This window comes from Ictalurus punctatus, chromosome 12 (assembly GCF_001660625.3).
Source record: "Ictalurus punctatus breed USDA103 chromosome 12, Coco_2.0, whole genome shotgun sequence".
NCBI lineage: Eukaryota > Metazoa > Chordata > Actinopteri > Siluriformes > Ictaluridae > Ictalurus > Ictalurus punctatus.
The window spans coordinates 15,123,537-15,144,060 of NC_030427.2; the positions used below are offsets into that span (position 1 = coordinate 15,123,537).

General features: G+C 37.6%; 1 protein-coding gene across 1 annotated transcript; it reads left to right on the plus strand.

Annotated features, from left to right (window-relative positions):
- Nucleotides 1-2,934: 2,934 nt before the first annotated feature.
- Nucleotides 2,935-18,571, plus strand: kpra (phosphoribosyl pyrophosphate synthetase-associated protein 1; the record flags this gene model as incomplete). Its single annotated transcript, NM_001200589.1, is given in 10 exon segments — nucleotides 2,935-3,029; nucleotides 9,298-9,350; nucleotides 10,028-10,094; nucleotides 11,648-11,820; nucleotides 12,551-12,666; nucleotides 13,468-13,523; nucleotides 13,670-13,818; nucleotides 16,449-16,519; nucleotides 17,380-17,526; nucleotides 18,285-18,571. Coding segments are annotated over 10 exon segments (1,074 nt in total). The 3' UTR covers nucleotides 18,444-18,571.
- Nucleotides 18,572-20,524: the final 1,953 nt, after the last annotated feature.

Sequence of the window (20,524 nt, forward strand, 5' to 3'; positions counted from 1 at the left end):
AGAACCGTCTACACAAACAACCAGGAAGATTGGGCCCACTAATTACCCAGTTGTAGTTTTGGAGAAGTGAGGAAGTCTGGAAGTTGGCACATGGGCACTTTGAATAAACAGTAAGGCAATACAAAGTGTTTGCAGATTGCTGCCATGTTGCCACACCCATTTCTCAGCCAGGTGACTGAGTACAGCTTTCAAAACACACAGTTCATGTATGCCTAGGATGCATCAGTAAGTATATCAGGCTATTGAACACATCTTTGAGGTGACCTATATTTGAACTGATGATATGGTATCGCTTATCCCTCACATTTCATGTGTCTGTACTGAAAACTTTGGTTCAAGTTGTTTAGATGAAGAAACAAACATTCCACCACCTTCTCAAGACCTGGAAGGACCAGAAGCCTATACCATTAGGAAAGTCCTTGACTCCAGATATAAGTAAGGTAGGAAGGCAGTACCTCATTGACTTGGAGGGATATTGTCCTGAGGACAGATGCTGGGTTCCAACTCAGGATGTTCTAGACCCCAACCATAAGCGTGAATTCATGCTGACCGCTCTAATTCCCAGCACCAAGTCCTGGGGGTAGACCACGCAAATATTTACAAATCGCTCTCAGAGTGAACTCTTCAGAGCATGGAGTGTGGGTGGCTTATGAGTTATGTCAGGTCTTCTATAGCTCCTCTCTCATTGAAATTATTATTAACTACACTCCCAATGATCATCAACCCAACAGTGAACTACAAGGCTCCTCACTAGATCCATACCTACTGTATGTTTCCAAATGTCCCGACTTCTGCATACTCTATTCAAAGCACCCTTTAAATAACCTGGACTCGCCTGTTTTGCAAAAGTCACACTCCTGATTTATACAGTGACATTACTGGAACTTATTCTCTTCCATATTGTTTATCCGGTTTTTACTTTGCTTTGTTTTGCAACCGCCTTTGTCCCTGCCTATTCTCGAGACTTTATGTCTTGAAGTATTGAATATTTCTTTGCCTTTTTAAATTGAGCTTCAATTAAAAGCCCTGACAATAACCAATGAAACCAGTGAAAATTTGTGAAAACCTTTTAAACCATCTCAAAAGTATTGGCACCCTTGCAGATAATATATTGGGAGACATTCCTTGCAAAGAAATCCAGAGATGATGTTGGATTTGGAGATGACCTCTGCTCATGTGTGCAACCTTATGTTCTTTTTTTTTTTAAAGTAACAACAGAGCATCTGCAGACCTATATACTGAGAGCATTTTAGATTTTTTAATTCTTGAAAACTTTAATTATATTTTAGGGATGCCATATTTTGTTTTTGATAGAAAATGGTATTTGTTAAAATTTGTATGATGGTGATTTGTGTTAAGGAAAACCAGTCAACTAGTTTGTCCAGCTAGTTTGAAGGGCAAAATAGCAATAATTATAATTTAAAATTATATTTTTAACAGATGCAAAAAAATGTATCCAAAATAGCTTTTGAGAGAATGTATTTTTTTTTGGAGGAAATACATTTTTTTTTTTGCAAGAAATTTCTTTTGAGAGAAAATATTATAAAAAATAACAAATAAAATAACATATACAATGCAATATATAACATAAAATAATATAATTTAAAAATAAAAAAATTATATGAGAATATAGATTTTTTTAATCAAGGAAAGGCCAACCATATTCCCTGAAAATGAGTGTATTTTTTTTTCTTTTTATGGATGTCAAAAAGTCAAATATTACTTTATTGAGATAAACGTAAATGATTGATTTATTTACTTACTTACTTTCTTATTTATTGTATTTAACATTTTTGTGAAAATGTTAAATATAATATGAAAAGATTGCTAAATACAGTGTGAAAAGAAAGGCAAACCAGTTTTTCAAGAGACGCTGAATGTAATGTTTTATAGATGTCAAACATTTTGCTAAATGCCTTTTTTTAAGATAATGTATCATTTTTATGTATTTATTATAAAATATTAGGCCAACCACTTCCTCCAATTGTTTGAAGGGCGATAATTCTTCATCTGACTATATATGCGCTAAAAGACTAAAAGACACCCTAAATTTACACGAGATAGACACGATTGGTTAAAACCCTTCCAACCCTAACTGCCCCTCGTGCTTCAGTACTCTACTCCGATTGGCTGATCGGAATGTCAATCATATTAACGTGGGCGGGGCTTTAAGCGAGCAGGCGGCGTGACGGGTCTCTTTCAGACCGCATTGCAACAAAGTTTACAGTGATACAAAAATACCGCGAGCGCTTCGCTGCACTTTAATCTCTTTAGTCGCGTATGCGTTACATAATCCGATCATATTTGGAGGTAGTTTTCAATGCAGTCAGAGGTGTGAATGTCGGAGACGGTCGAAGTCCAGATGGAAAAAAGTGCCAGTGGATTTGGGTCCTGCTTTGCGGCGGTGGAATTTGAATTTTGCTGATGAAAGTGAATTAGCAAAAGTGTTAAACTAAAAACAGTGATATTATTATTATTATTATTTTATTATTATTATTATTATTATTATTATTATTATTATTATTATTATTATTATTTGTTGTTGTTGTTGTACTATTAGAAGTAGTAGTATGATATAGGACATTTCCCCATTTCTTCTTCTGTTTATCCAGTTTTTCTGGTAAGTCATTAGAATTTTTTTCTTTATTGCCTTGGCTTTGCTTTTTTCCCCACCCAGTGTATAGTGTGTAAAGGTTTGAGGGTGCTTCTGGGTTTTCCCCCTAAACCTCATTTGGCTTGTCCGTCTATTTGTGCTGAAATCATTTGTATCACTGCTGATTTTGTTGCCTATTGTGGGTGCAAGGAGCAAATTTACCTTTTTAAAAAAAGAAAAGAAAAGAAATCCATAACTTGTGTGTAAATATGCCAAAGAGTCGAGCAGGCATCCACAAGTTCCTTCTGTCTCGCCCCCAAACCCCGAAGCTGTCTTATGGTTATAACCCCAACATGAACGTGGGCAGAAGTGGATACAGGGTCTTCTGTGCCAACAACATCCCAGCATGCACCGAACTGGCCAACAAGATCACTGAGTGAGTACAAGAAGAAAAATAACAATAATAATAAACATAGGCTACTGTAGGACATACAGTATCCCACTGCTCGATTATACTCATTCATTATCATTCATGCAACACAAGGGCGGAACTGGATGTAAGGCACAATAATAAGAGATTGAACTCATATAACCCTAAATGCGACATGTTTCATACTACTACAACCAAAACACATCCAAACAACCACTCGCATCACTGAGTGTAATCATAACAATAATAATCTTTACCACTACTCTTGTGCGTGTAAATAAAGGTGGAACACTGTGAACATTTAAGCTATGATGAAAGATGCTACTGCCACCAAATTGCAGGTTTATGTTAATGCAATCGTTCTAATACATTATCGTTGTTATAGTTACAGTTCGTTTGTTTAACATTTATGGAAGGAGTCTTCAGTGTCAGAGACTCTCAAAAGCTGCACTTTTAAATTTCTTCAGGACAGGAATTTACGCTTTGAGGTTTCTCAGTAACGTGACCAGCTGCACTTTATTTTTGTTTTTATTAACTTCAAGAGAGAAAAAAAGTCTGATATGGGGATGACTGTTTATACCTGCTATAACGTGAGTGAGAACAGGAACTAACTTGTTTAATGTAACTAATGCAAAAGCAAAAATAGTGCTCGTTGCCAAAATGCTGTGCTATAGGAGGAGTAAAAGACTTCAGGATGTAACGTGATGTAGGAAAGTAATCCACTTCCTGTAGGGCTATACGGTTTGTTAAAGTATAACAATAAGGGATTTAACTTACTATGGTATCCCTATACCCGTAATAATCATCACTTCACACACTCTCAGACACCTGCTACGTTATGAGATTCTCATTTTTGTGACTTTATAATTAAATTTTTTTTTGCTCAGCAACTGTTTTTTGTTAGATTGTTAGAAAATGGGATGAACTTTGGGATAAACTTATGTTACTCTGTACTGTTTTGTCCCTTTTTATTGAAATTAATCGTCTTTACCGTCACTGAGTTAGTGATGAAATGTGCATTTCGCAGCTGTGTATTTGGAAAGCTGCTTTTGTAAGAGCGTGATCACGGTGACCCGGTTGAGCTGTCAGTGCTGTTTAGTATCACACTGGGACTGGCACATAACAGCACTGCACTAAAAACCCTTGTTAAATCGTGATCTCAAGAACAGTGTAAAACAGAACTATTGCTCCTTATTGAATTGTGGATTCTGATTGGTCAGAAAGTGTTGAGTCATTTTCTAGAACAGCCGCTGTGACAGTAAACTGCAAAGCAAATGAGAACAGGAACTTACCTGAACATTAAATGCAACTATGAATGGACAAAAAGTTATAATTCTTTAAATAATGGAAGAATTTTCTGTAGTATAGGAGGAATAAAACACTCCAGGATATGCTGCTATAGGAAAATAATCAACAACAATACTAACATGGCACATGACCTCATGTTGTTTCAGTTATGTGTGAAGTCATGTGGTACAACATAGATATGTACCACATGACCTCACATAACCGAAACAACGTGGGGACATAGAGATGTTGTACCACATGACCCCATGTTGTTACAGTTTTTGGATGAGGTCATGTGGTAAAACATGTTAAAACAACATGGGCAAGCTGTGAGTGAATTTTAGTTTATTAAAAATAAAATAAGCAAACTACTTAAACGCAACTTTGGTGATTAAAGAATAAGACAGGGGGAAAAGATGTTAAAAGTGAAATGTTGAACTAAAACATCAATAGTACAAACATCAATGTGGATTTATAGTTGAGTGCAAAAGTGTGCACACCTTTAGGACAAAATCAAGAAGACAAAATTGGTTTAATACCAATACAGTCATCATTACAAGTAACAAATAATGCATGTTTATAGTGTTTATTAATAGAAACAAAATCTCCTGAAATATCAGACTATTATTCTGTTATAAACCCACTCTCTGCCTTCTATTTTCCCCCAATCTATTTTAGCTAAAAAAGGCGGGAAACTTTTGCACTGTAGTTTAAAATTTGAGCTCAAAAAGAGTTCCTTTAATCCTGTTAATGTTTACAGATCTGTGTGTGTGTGGTCTTATCACATGCTGTCATTAGGGCACAGAGGGAGGTTTTCCTCTCCACAGTGGGCGGGACTTTGTAGGTGGCACTAACAACGGAGACTCATGTTGCTGCAGCAAATTAAAAAAACAAACAAAATGCAGCTTGTCATGTTGCTGAAAAACTGCAGTGCATAAACGCTTCTGTTACAGCTTTACCTCTGACTGTTACAAAGTGCTGACACTGGAGACTCCTTCCATAAATGTTAAATAACGGAAAACTTCACTGTATCAATAATTAAAGACTTATTGTAAAAATAAAAGCGGTTTATGTGGAATGTCCAACACACAAGTCCCTGTGAACAAGCTGTTGCTATAGAAACAATAACGTATTAGAACAAGCGCTTTAATGTAAACCTGCGCTGCTGTCAGAGCTGCTGTTATAGAAAATGAATCAACACCTTCTGACCAATCGGAATTCAGAATTCAACAGGTATGGTGTGTAACTTATTTGTGTGTGTGTATGTGTGTGTGTATGTGTGAGAGAAAGAGGGAGAGAGAGAGAGAGAGAGTGTGCTTCACTGTGGAGAGTCTGTAACATGATCCATTCCTAGAGCACTTATCACCGAAACATGAAACCTCTCAGCTGAAGAGAGTGAAGCGCACTTGTTAAGAGTGTCCTGCTCTGTGTGTGTGAGTGTGTGTCAGTATGGGTGCAGGAATGCAGGAATGATAATTTGCAAACCCTCATGGTGATGACATGGCTAAACCAGTTTATCAAGGTCTCCTGGAAAATATCTTCAGCTTGGTGTCTGCTGATAAAAAGTTATATATCACGATATTATAGACACTTGGGAAGAAACATACTGTCTTGTTCAATTAGAGACAAGGCTGCCTACGTAGGCAGCATTTTTAGGGGCTGTCTTTGTGAAAATCTGTCATATTTGGAACGCTGCGTGTATGTACAGCAGGCAGAGACAACCCAGTGATACAGTAATAGTGTACAGTGCATCTGGAAAGTATTCACAGCGCTTCACTTTTCCCACATTTTGTTATGTTACAGCCTTATTCCAAAATGGATTAAATTCATTATTTTCCTCAAAATTCTACAAACAATACCCCATAATGACAACGTGAAAGAAGTTTGTTTGAAATCTTTGCAAATTTATTAAAAATAAAAAACAAAAAAGCACATGTACATAAGTATTCACAGCCTTTGCCATGACACTCAAAATTAAGCTCAGGTGCATCCTGTTTCACTGATCATCCTTGAGATGTTTCTACAACTTGATTGGAGTCCACCTGTGGTAAATTCAGTTGATTATACATGATTTGGAAAGGCACACACCTGTCTAGATAAGGTCCCACAGTTAACAATGCATGTGAGAGCACAAACCAAGCCATGAAGTCCAAGGAATTGTCTGAAGACCTCCGAGACAGGATTGTATCGAGACTCAGATCTGGGGAAGGGTACAGAAACATTTCTGCAGTATTGAAGGTCCCAATGAGCACAGTGGCCTCCATCATCCGTACATGGAAGAAGTTTGGAACCACCAGAACTCTTCCTAGAGCTGGCAGCCCGGCCAAACTGAGCGATCAGGGGAGAAGGGACTTAATTAGGGAAGTGACCAAAAACCCGATGGTCACTCTGACAGAGCTCCAGCGTGTCTCTGTGGAGAGAGGAGAACCTTCCAGAGGAACAGCCATCTCTGCAGCACTCCACCAATCAGGCCTGTATGGTAGAGTGGCCAGACGGAAGCCACTCCTAAGTAAAAGGTACATGACAGCCTGCCTGGAGTTTGCCAAAAGGCACCTGAAGGACTCTCAGACCATGAGAAACAAAATTCTCTGGTCTGATGAAACAAAGATTGAACTCTTTGGCCTGAATGGCAAGCATCATGTCTGGAGGAAACCAGGCACCACTCATCACCTGACCAATACCATCCCTACAGTGAAGCATGGTGGTGGCAGCATCATGCCGTGGGGATGTTTTTCAGCGGCAGGAACTGGGAGACTAGTCAGGATTGAGGGAAAGATGAATACAGCAATGTACAGAGACATCCTTGATGAAAACCTGCTCTAGAGCACTCTGGACCTCAGATAGGGGCGAAGGACAACGACCCTAAGCACACAGCCAAGATAACAAAGGAGTGGCTACAGGACAACTCTGTGAATGTCCTTGAGTAGCCCAGCCAGAGCCCAGACTTGAACCTGATTGAACATCTCTGGAGAGATCTGAAAATGGCTGTGCACTGACGCTCCCCATCCAACCTGATGGAGCTTGAGAGGTCCTGCAAAGAAGAATGGGAGAAACTGCCCAAAAATAGGTGTGCCAAGCTTGTAGCATCATACTCAAAAAGACGACCCAGTAATTGGTGCCAAAGGTGCTTCAACAAAGTATTGAGCAAAGGCTGTGAATACTTATGTACATGTGCTTTTTTGTTTTTTATTTTTAATAAATTTGCAAAGATTTCAAACAAACTTCTTTCACGTTGTCATTATGGGGTATTGTTTGTAGAATTTTGAGGAAAATAATGAATTTAATCCATTTTGGAATAAGGCTGTAACAACAATATGTGGAAAAGGAGAAGCGCTGTGAATACTTTCCGGATGCACTGTAGGTGGTGGTGGTTGTTGTAGTTGTAGTATTACCAACAATATCACTGTTGTTTTTTAAAAATAATTTATTAGTTTAATAATTATATTATATATTCAGATTTAATTATAATTGTTATTTTAATTTTTCCGTGGATTCTTAGGCATTTTCATTAAATTATTGGAGTTAAAAAAGTTGTTTTTAAACCCTTTTACTAATCCCTGCATTTGATTAATGTCTTTAAGGGTGTTTTCTCACCTAGTTCATTTGAGCCTCCAAACACTTTCGGAGTGGTTCAGCGTGTATATATGAACAAACCGAGTGATCTCAGACCCCCCTAAAAGGACCCAAAATCGAAAGTTCGTTTGTGGGTCCATTTGTGGTTCGATTTCTTCATGATATGTGAATGCAACGATGTCCCAGTCCACTTTGTGTTTCGTTTCGACATGTGCACCTGGAGGCTTGCCGTACCTGCAGACCATGTTTTGTCACTGCTGAAAACAGCACAAAACTTTTCAGCATGTCAGATCGTGGGGTTGTGTGGTCTCAGAAGGAGAGCTGTGCCCTTCTTTAAATTTGGAAAGAGGATTGCATTAAATTCCAAAAATCCTCAACACATAAGAACGTAAGTTTTCTCAAAAAATAAAGCAAAGAGGATATAACAGAACAGCACTACAGTGACAGGTAAAAGTAAAAAAATAAACCCAACTACGACAGAAGTACATGAGCACCCGTGACAAAATGTGTCGAAGTGGAGAGCCCTCTGAAATGAAGGATTCCTGACCCTTCTATGATGACTTGGATGAAATTTTGCGTGCAAACTGGGGTCTGAGTTCTTATGAAGTTGTGGTGTAAACAAAACCCTAAGGGTGTTTTCACATATAGTTCGTTTTTAAAAGAACCACACCCAGTTCACTTAAAGTGAACCAGAAAGGGAACCAGCCGAAAGTGACCTCAGTCCTTTTGGTGTTCACGATGTAGTAGACTCAAAAAAGAACCCGGTTCTTCAGCAATGAGGTGATCTCAGACCCTATCTTGTTCACACCACAATTTCATAGGAACTCAGACCCCAACTTGCACCTAAAATTTAATCCAATGAACCATACTTGGACCACCTTCGGAGGTGGTGGGTCTTTTTGGGTTTGCTTTTGGGTCCTTTTAGGGGGGTCTGAGATCATTTGGTTTGTTCACATATACATGCTGAACCGCTCCAAGAGCATTTGGAGAGCTCGAACAAACTAGGTGTGAAAACACCCTAAGATTCACCGTTAAATGTTGATTTCTGTTGAAAATTATGGCTTTTATTTATTTATTTATTTATTTATTTATTTATTTATTTATTATTTTAAATATTGTTCTGTGTTTTCTCTGAAATGTCTGAAAAAATTTGTATAGGTACCAAGTTCAAATGTCCCATCCCGGACACAGGAATGAATCTTTAATTTTATTAACTAGATTTTTATATCACATGCAGTAAATCAAACACGGTTCAATCTGGCTTTACTGGTGCGATCATATCGGGTTACATTTATACAGTATTGCTGACAGGTTGTAAATTCATATAGGTCTCTTAATCATCAAAACAGTATCAATATCACTTAACAGTTGTGTCACAACGTAATATATAATATATTTTTTTGCCCTTTTTCAGGCGTCTTGGTGTGGAACTGGGCAAATCGGTGGTGTTTGAGGGGGCTAACAGAGGTGTGTTACGTGTCATTTTCTGTTTTTCACATCTGCATATGTACTTTAGTCAGTACAGCGAGTGTAATAGTGCAAAGTACAAATGCTTTCTGTAATACGGAGCCCATAAAACAAACACACACACTGCTCAGAGACTTAGAGTGTTCTTGGAGGTTAATGTGCTCATTTATAAAGTATTTCCAGCATTATCTATCAGATTTCTAGCTTTTTGTAACAAAGCAAGAAACAAACAAACAAAACAACAGCAAACAAGTCAATAATAAAGACGTGCACTTTATATATGAGGAAATATGAAAATATTTGATATTATTTGGGTAGTGCAAATAAATAATCAGGTTATCCACTCATGGAAGTATAAGTGGAGTGTAGTGTTGTTTTAATATCGTGCAGAAATTCCTTTCGGTCGGCTCCTGAATGGCCCTGAGGATGGCGGACGGTGCTGTCTGGGTGGGAGGAGCATAATCCCCCCCCCCCCCCCCCCACACACAGTGTCAGTCACAGTGACATTAGCCAATCGTGGGTGTCTGTGAGCTCATGTATGAGGAAGAGGGCAGAAAGCTGCAGCAGTAGATCACACGTGTATTAGCTTTCATGTTGTGAATGTGTTGTGACTGTGTAGTGACTAAACACTAAATCATAGTGATGTATTTTCCCTGTCTCTAACTGTCCTGTCACAGAGACCACAGTGGAGGTGAAGGAATCAGTCAGAGGACAGGACATCTTCATCATCCAGACCATACGCAGGTGAGAGGAACATTGGGGTTCTGTAAGACCTGCTTTTTTTCCGTCCAGAGAAACCGTAACAACATTTTTTACCAGGAGGCCAAAAATGACATCTAGTCATTAGTTATGCATGTTTTTATTTATTTTTGATAAGCGTCTGCTTTGAATTTACAACCTTTACACTGACTGATCATCGACAAGTAAGTTTAAGCGTAAAACTGATGCGTAGTCGTATAAACGGTATAAACTGCTTTAAGCCTCAGCAGCTTCTTTGCACTGGTTTGTCCTTGAAACTCAACACTGCAGCAATGATATGATAATAAATATTTAATGTAAATTGACACCTGTTTATTTTTTAAAGGTCTTTTCTGGGTTCCCCCCTCCCTCTTCTCCATACACGTATCTTATGTTTCTGAATTGTTTTGTCACTGTAACTTTGTGCAAAATTGTTCAGCCGTTTATTTCATTTTCTCTGTCAAAAAAGTTACTTTTACTTATTTCTCTTCCTTTAGCTATGGAACACGTTATTATTTTTGATGGAAATCTTAAACTCTAGCAATATGCTGAATTAACCCCACCCCTCTCCCCCTCTCTGAAAATGATTATTTTTCTTTTTTTTTTATGTTCTGCGCAGCATTTTTGTGCTTTTCTGTTTGCACTGTAAATTAGCACACCTTCCTTGTAACACTCGCTCGTATACTGCAATGAATTTAAAACCGTCTCTGTGGTTACTAACTGGTTAGTCTAGACTGTCCGGCAGTAAACAGAAAGCTGAGTCTGTCGCTTGCTACAAACCGGGTCACAGTGCATGAATTGGCTTAGTTTCTGATAATCTGTTTCGTTTAATCAGGTTGGAATGATGCTAATTGGATTCTCCAGTTTGCTTTCAGGCTAGGTTACACAACCGCATCATGCACACTCGATGGCAAATAGGGCTTCAGGTGGAACTCGGCTCGAGTGATGTTTTCCTGAGATGAGATTATGCCGAGGCAGGGTCTTTGTATACTGTCCAATAATCGAGTTCTCACTTATGTGATCGCAGCTACAATCAGTTGTTCCTTCCCCAGCATTTGTGCAGTTTTCAGCTGAAATGAAATGTGTAGTGTCTTTAGAAAAAATGAACTATTTCGATTCATTAATCTAATTTAAAAGTGTTGCAATTCCTTTACTCCATTACATCGTAACTTTTTTCTGTTTGTTCAATTTTATTTATATATATATTTATTTATTCAAGTTATTGTTGAATAATACATTCTTGACATGGTGCTTCCACAAGGAAATTCTTTAGGAAGCAAAAAAAAAACTTTTACTCTCTGAACTCAATTCTGTGCACTTGAATAAACTTTCCATATAGGATTTGATTATAATAAAAAATCATTTCATAAAGTTGAGGGTGAATAAAATTCATTAGGAATAAAATAAATACCCTTTAAATCTGAAAATACACATTTTCCAGGCAGGGGGCATGGGGAGATGTGCTGTTTTTAAAAATACATTTCTCATGATTAAGCAGGTGCTAGTAAGTGATGTTAATTGCTCGTGGTGGTTTTGTTTTGTTTTGTTTTTGGGTGTAGGGATGTGAACACGGCGATCATGGAGCTGCTGGTGATGGCGTACGCTCTGAAGACGTCCTGCGCTAAGAACATCATCGGCGTCATCCCGTATTTCCCTTACAGCAAGCAGTGCAAGTTGAGGAAGAGAGGATCCATCGTCTGCAAGTTGCTAGCATCCATGCTGGCTAAAGCAGGTAGAAGAAAAACACACACACACACACACACACACACACACACACACACACACACACACGCACACACACACACTCACACACACACACACGCACACATATGTGAACTTTACAGTCAGTGAGCACTTTATTACTTTATTAGCTACACCCATTAGCCTCTTTACATTTATTCATTTAGCAGACGCTTTTATCCAAAGCGACTTACAAATGAGGAAATGTTTTTTTTTTTAATCCTCTACAACAAAGAAGCATTATGCTCTTAAGCTGTAATGTGTGTAAATACACACCTTAATCCGCCTGCTCAGAGCATTAGGCCACATTCCATGCCACACAGGTCACTTTTTTAGGTATATAAACACTCACCGTGGCCCATATGTTGCTCGGCACAAAGTGTTAGCAACTGGTTCCACCGCTAAGCTGCTGTGCTTGGGTTATTCATTTTCAGAACAGCTGTGCTTAAAGCCAAAAGAAGTGTCGTGTAGCTGTTAAAGTGTTTGGGTGTATCCCGGGGTATGGAATGTGGCCTAATGCTCTGAGTAGGTGGATTAAGGTGTGTATGTACCCACATTACTGCTTAAGAGCATAATGATTCATTATTGTAGACAATTAAAAAAATCCTTCAAATTTGACAAGCACGGAGCTACGAATGTTTATCTGTGACTTTGTGTAACATTGATGAGTGCATATTCATCCATAGTTAAACCAGAGGAGTGTGTCTATATGTGATTTCCAGGTCTGACCCACATCATCACCATGGATCTGCACCAGAAAGAGATCCAGGGTTTCTTCAACTTCCCTGTGGATAACCTGCGAGCTTCACCATTTTTGCTGCAGTACATCCAGGAGGAGGTAGCACACTTCTGTACACACACACACACACACACACACACACACACACACACACACACCCCTCACTGAGTCATGGTTCTATCTACCTGCTAATGTGTATTCTTTCAGGTTTTCTGCAAAACACTAAAATTGGAAATAATACATAAATAAACGAGGATCAACTTGAAATGGGCTGGCTGTCACGACCATTTTATGAGCATTAAATGATGGAAACATTTTCAACTAACTTAAATATATTTAAGTGTGCTGCAAATCCTCAGTTTTTGTTTATATGGCTTTGGATTAACATTTTAGTATTTTAGCCATGGCCAAGTGGTTGGTTTTATTAGGAAAGACCAAGGTTATGTTTCCTTAATGGAGACGGACCGATTCATCAGTTGGCTGATTAAAGTCGCCGATGTTAAGGTTCCACAGAAAACAGCAAATGTTTGCCTTTACTAACTTTATTTACTGCATTAAATTACAGTAGCGACAACAGCAAAAAGTCAAACCTAACATTAACTAAGGAATAGAACCTTTGGGTTGTGAGGTTATAGTAAAACAATAAATGACATGATAGTGTAATAGAGCAGAATTACTGTTACTATGCTGATACAAAGTTGATTATTTTCCTATAAATGCACATTTTTTTAACATCTCTTATTATTATCATCATTATTATTATTATTATTATTATTATGCAAGGTGATATCAATATCACTGTTATAACTTTGCCTCTAATCCTCTTTGATCCTCTGTGTTCAGCTTACATCATTCATTTTCTCACATAAACATCTCTTTTTTGCTTTTGTTCCTCCTCAGATCCCTGACTTCAGAAATGCTGTTATTGTTGCAAAATCACCGGCGGCTGCAAAGAGGTAAACCGGTTGGCGAGTGTTTGGCATTACACTGCTGAATGACTGTGAAAACACTGTTTATTGTAAAACATGTTTATCAAAAAATTCACCTCAGGTTATTTATTCACTGTATGTGTTTGTGTGTGATTGTGTGTGTGTGTATTCAGAGCTCAATCGTATGCCGAGCGTCTGAGACTCGGTTTGGCAGTGATTCATGGTGAAGCTCAGTCTGAGGCGGAGTCTGATCTGGCCGACGGTCAAAACTCTCTTCCTGTGTTCAAGCCCTCAGGTGGACCTCCAGGCCTCGAGCTGCCCGGTAAAAAACACATTTTAAACACCTAAATCTGTTTGCGTGCAGCATAAATCCATATAAATGCTGTCAGATGAAACGGCTGCTACTAATTCTTCGAAAAAAGCTAACTGTTGTCAGGTATAATTATGCAAACTCGCCCATTTTGAACAACAGCTTGAAGGCTTTTATTCATTTTTACCACATCTTTTGTTTTGTAAAAACATTTAATGAATAGTTATGAGTGTTTGATCCAGCTAACAGTATATGGACACAGGTGGGGAGCAGCTACAGTAGCATGATCAGCACTAGCATGCTAACTGAACGTTATGTATGACTTTACTTTTTATAATGTCAGTGATGGCTGTTCTGGTATATTCTACCACATTTGCATACTAGTAATTGAATCAGCGGTAAGAGAAGAATATAAATGAAGACTGAAACACTGCTACTGAAACACTGACAAATGTGAGCTACATTACTAGCAGTTAACTAGCTGGCTAGCATGTCACAACCTAGCTTACTTTGCCAATGTCAGTGCTAGCTGTTCTGGTATATTTTCCACATTTAAATGACAGACATAAGAGAACAATACAAATGATGCCTCAGTTACTCAAACACTGTTAAATGTGAGCTAGATTGCTATCTGTTAACTAGCTGGCAAGCAGGTAGTTAGCTAGCTAAATTTGCTAATATTAATGATTGCTATTATGGCATGTTTTGACACATTACATTACATTACATTTGAGACTTTAAGTTAAATTATGAAATTACGATTAAAACACAACACAAATCATGACCTGGCTACAGAAACACTGACAAGTATATAATCTAGTTCACTAGCAGTTAACTCACAGACTAGCGGGTCACTAGTTAGCTAAGTTAATAAATGTTATATTTGACACATTTGAATAGACTTGGCTAATGACACAACACTTTTGTTAGTAAAGTTTAAATCCAGACCTAACCTCCACTAGAAGTTCTGATTATGTGGAACTTCTAGAGCCTGTTTTAATTCTACACTGGCTGAATTATTATCGACATGCTTTATTTAACCAGTCCTCCTTTATTTGTTGGCCATACAGGGAAGTACCACGCTCCGTTCCCTGGCATCGAACTTCCAAGTACGGCAGCTGAGCATCTCCTCTGCTGTGTGCTTCAAATGCATGACATGCACTCTGTGTGTGTGTGTGCGTGCGTGCCTCAGGGCTTTTCTTGCTACCTCTCTACACGGTTTCAGCCTGATGCTGTTTGTTTGGATGTGTTTGAGGGTTTTTGTTTGTTTGTTTGTTTTTAGTCCTTGAACCCGCTTCCCATTCCCATCCATGTGCACAAAACCACATCCACTAAACCTATGGTGGCCTTTGGAGTACATTTATGATGAATGCACACTACACGATTGTAGATCCAGTTTCTCTGTGGAAGACCCACACACCCAACGCTGTGTTTGATTCTCTCACAATGTGTCTTGTAGTGTGATCCCTGCTATAGCATGTAACAAGAACGGCGATTAGAAACAGCCAGTGAGAGTCAGGGAGGAGCTCAAAGCCATCTTTTGTCATGCGCAGCAGATCACTGAATCCAGTTGATCATTTGTCTGTTTGAGGATGAGGGCAAAATGTAAGCACACTAATATTGCTTCTGTAAGAAATTATTTCTCATTTCATGCCCAAATAATTATTAGGAACATCCAAAAATAAGAACAATCACAGTTCCTGGTGGTGTGAAGCAGCATTGGTGGGCGTGTCTATTAAAAGACTGACAGAACGCGCGTGTAAACAAATACAAGCAGACCCGGTCTGGGAATGCAGTTTAGTGAACTATTTTTCTCAGCCAAATAATGCACTTGTGCTGAGATCATTGCTTAAGCATTTTCTTTATCATGTCCTACATATGTCAGGTTATTTATACTTGTAAGAAATTCAATAAAAATTGCCTATAGCACTTTTAAAACCAGAAGCCATGTCCTGTCATGTCCTGGTTGTTCTCAGGTTGATGAGCTAAACTGGCTTTTATGCATTCTGCATATTTTTTGGTTAAATTCTAATCAATAAATCCTGCTTTGGTCTGTACACATGTGCCATTTAATATGCAACATCACCTTGGCAAAAAAAAAAAGGTTTCTCACATTTTAAATATACAAGCAAGTGAAAGAACTTTCTTGCTTTACCTGAAATGTCTCATACATACAAGCCAATAGGTTTGTGTTTCATTTGCTATTTATTTTTAACATTTATATTTTTTCCTCTGCACAAACTATTAGTGTTTTCAGCATGGTTTGGTGAGGTGTAACACGTTTCAGTTGAGTTTATTGCTGTATTAATGGGGTTGGAGCAGGTGATGGAATGGATACTCAAACACACACAAACACACACACACACACACACACACAATATGCACTGCAAATCTAAAACTACATATTGAAAATATTTGATCAAGTATTTGAGGCTAATTTGGAATTATTTTGCAATATGTTCCTTTTCCATCTGGACATAATTGAGCATTTAAAATGAAAACATAACTCTATTTCATTCTAAAATCGGAGCAGTAGTGTGTGTGTGTAATTGAGCTTTGTGGTCAAGGTATGAAACAACTGTTTAAGCCATGATTTTACTGTGAAATATGATGATAAGTAACAAATCAATGTTCCTGTGCAGTGATGATGGCTAAAGAGAAACCACCCATCACCGTGGTGGGAGACGTTGGAGGTCGAATCGCCATCATTATTGTAAGTATCGTTCAGTCTTTTACACACACATCATAGTACTGGTGGATAATTGTTGTATTGACTGGCTATGTGTCTATTAAAAAACATTTTTGTTACTCATTTTTTATTTTGTTGATTTAATTTTTCTGTAACAAATCCCCCCTCCAGTATTTTTAAATGCAGCATGTGTGTAATGACAGAGTCACACCACTAGAGGGACCCTAATCATGGACCCAATAAGCGTTCAATAATTAGTTGTATATTAGAGTATAAAATGGAAAGTGTGCAATTATTCAATCAGAAAGATCCTACTGTTGTTTTCACAGATCTACAAAGGCTGGAAAAGTAGGAAAATACAAAAAATGTTTTTAAAGTTAGAATCGCAGCCTTCATAAAATCAAGCTTTAAATTCAGTCATGGAAAAATTCACAGAAAGTACAAAAAAGAAAGGGGGTGAGTTATAAATATAATATGTTAACTATATGTAAATTCTAACAGATGTAATAATATAACAAGTAATATGCATTAAATAAGTATATAATAATTATCTAAGCATCTCCACTGATATGATGATGATGATGATGATGATAAAATATATATATATATATATATATATATATATATATATATATATATATATATATATATATATATACACATATACACATATATAGCACTTGTTAGTCTAACTGATTGAATGATTTAAAAGATAAATCACATTAATAAAATAATTCCCAAACAAATAGTAAAATAATAACACAAGAATACAAAAAATAATCTATCTAAAATAAAGGATAAACAGGCCAGGTTAAACAATTATGTTATTCTGAATTGGTTTATTAATTTTTTTTAATCCTTTGTTCAATTAAAAATGTTTTTAGGATGACATCATCGATGACGTGGAGGACTTTGTGGCAGTGGCGGAGATTCTAAAAGAGAGAGGAGCGTATAAGATCTACGTCATGGCCACTCACGGCTTGCTCTCGGCTGACGCCCCGCGCCTCATCGAGGAGTCCCTTATAGACGAGGTGTGGACATTTTCTTAATGTAAAAGTGGTGGTGTAATGGGAAAATTGTGTAATGGTAAACGTGGGCCACTTAGAGCTGCAGTGATGAGAGTGTAATGTGTGTAGTTAATTCGCATTAGTGCCTCATTTAGTAAGTGAATTAGCAAGTCACTGTGAGTCACACACAGCGAAAACAGAAATAAACTGTTTACTGAGAAACGGCATGAGTGACTTGGGTTTTCCCATGCTGTGTAATTTCAGTGCTGTTAGTTAAAAGAGACTGTTAAGCAAATCACATGGCTTGTAGAACTCGCCTGCTGTTATTTAACAAGGATTTAAATGTTTAAATGTTATTTAAATGTTTTTGACATGAGTCCAGTGTTAGTGCTTTGTAACGGTTTTCTACCATTGTCAGGACAGAGGAGTTTACGCTTTGTGGTTTCTCTGTAAAAAACAAACAAACAAACAACAACTACAAAAAAAACAAAAAACAAAAAGCTTGCTTTATTAATGTCAGATAAAAGAGGGATGCTGGTGAGGGAAAGTCAGTTTATAGCTGCTACAGTGTAAGTGAGAACAGGAACTAACTTTCTTTGCAGACGTTCCACAACATTAACTGTAGCTATAAAAGGATAAAAAGGTATGATGTGTGACATGCCGTTCTATAATAAATAAAGAATCATAATCGTTGGCAGATTGCTGTGGTGTAAGAGGAATAAAACACTTCATGATTTGTAATCAGCTTTGAGGTAGTAATCGTAACTTCGTTTCATCACCAGGTGGTGGTGACTAACACTGTCCCCCACGAGGTCCAGAAGCTTCAGTGTCCCAAGATCAAGACGGTGGACGTCAGTATGATTCTGGCCGAAGCCATCCGCCGCATCCATAACGGAGAATCCATGGCCTACTTGTTCCGCAACATCACTGTGGATGACTAACAGCACGATGTTAAAAAGCATAATGAGTCCTCAGGCTGATCCAGGACCAGTCTGGGGCCTTTTTCTGTGATGCCTCGTGTTTCATCTGGTGGTTTCAGATCCTGATATATCAAAAAAAAAAAAAAAAAGCGTGGCAGTATGAACATCTTCCTTGTGCAGGAAGCTCATGCTCCATCTACAGCGCAGACGTAATTATTCCAATAACAGTCTCAGCATGGAGGAGAAGAGGAGATGGAGAAACAGTATGCCATTCCATGTCTGTTGGAGTGCTCTAACAGTGTTATGCTCACTTTTTTCATTTTGTGAATTATGCACGACATTTCACAATATACACCATACAGCTCCTGTTAAAATATATCCTGTTCTGTTTTTTTGTGTCTGTCTGGTGTCATGTATAAAAATGATGGACCAAAAAAAATCAATAAATCAATTTCCTTTAATGTTATGACAATTTTTTTAACTGAAATAGTTCAGCTTTAAATAGCTTGACAGCCTGCTAAATAAATAAATGAAAATATAAATATTAATTCTATAAAATATAAAAAATATAAAAATTTTAAATTTCACTCATGAATATGTTTGTTTTAAATATTCAGACATAAAAATATAAAACCAGTAATTTCTTTAAAAGACAATTTCTGAGATTTTGGACCATTTTATAAATTTTGATCCATTGATATGGCGATATGATGGACACTCATAACTTTTCTTTCTGCTTTTTCCAGCTAAAGGTGTGATCAGAACAAACACAAATAAAGAGTCACCTGGTGGAAAAGCCAATTCACTGAAGGGGAAAGGACATTGCAACGATTTTATAGCCAGCTATATACTTAACATTTGATCTGTGAATTCTTAAACCTCTTCACGGGACATGTGAACCAATAGAAAACAAGAAGGTGGGGCTGTGGGCTTAGAAAAATGGAGACCCTAAACTTTTGCCTCGCTGTTGCTTGTGGCACATCAGAAAAAATGGTTGCATCAGTATGATTGAGGAATGTATGAATAGATATACACATGGATGGATGGTTGAATGTATGACTAGATATACTCATGGATGATGAATGTATGGATGAGTGTATGAATAGTTATTGATGTATGCATAGATGTACTGATGGATGAATGTATGAATAGATATATTGTTGGATTGATGAGTGTATGAATAGATATTGATGTATGAATAGATGTACTGATTGATGAATGGATGAATGTATGAATAGATATACAGGTGGATGGATGGATGAATGTATGAATAGATGTACTGGTGGATGGGTATGTATGGATGGATGAGTGTATGAATGGATATACTAACGGATGGATGTATGAATAGATTATTCTGATTGTTGGATGTATCGATGAATATGCAGATATGTATGTATGAATAGATTTTACTGATGGATGGATGCATATATAGATGAATGGGTTGATTATATGGATGAATGTATGAATAGATCTACCTATGGATGAATGGAAGCTTTATTGCTCAGATGGAAATGCCACTTGGCCGTTTAATTAAGACTGATTCTACACTGTAAAGTAGTTCAGATTTCTCAAGCGATTTGAGGCAATCTGACTTCCTAAAGTCATCAGAATTGCAGAAGTTACACTCATCCATGAAGTTAGAGGAAGTGGGAAGGGGAATTATCATGATCTGAGTCACAGTGTTTTAAAACAGGCGGATTACATGTAGCTCTATATAAACATGACATGATGTTATGTCACACATAAAGACTAAATGCTAAAGTTAAACATGTACATCATGTCAGAGCAAATCATACAGAGCTACAAAAATATATCCGATCCGCTCCTCAATTTAAAGTTGATTCAAAAGCCAGAGCGGCAATGAATCGTCCTCTGACATTGATGAAATGTATGAAATGCATTCTGGGTAAAGTGTGTAAGTGTCAGAGACGCTGTACTTGTTCTAAACTCCGCAGGTTTCATTAAAGCTGCTGTGGAGCTTGGACCAAGTCCAGAGGCAAAAACCAATTTCACTTCACTGATAAGAGGAAATATGAGTATAAGCATCTCATTCATTCATTCATTCATTCATTCATCCATCTATTTAATACCTTGCATGTATT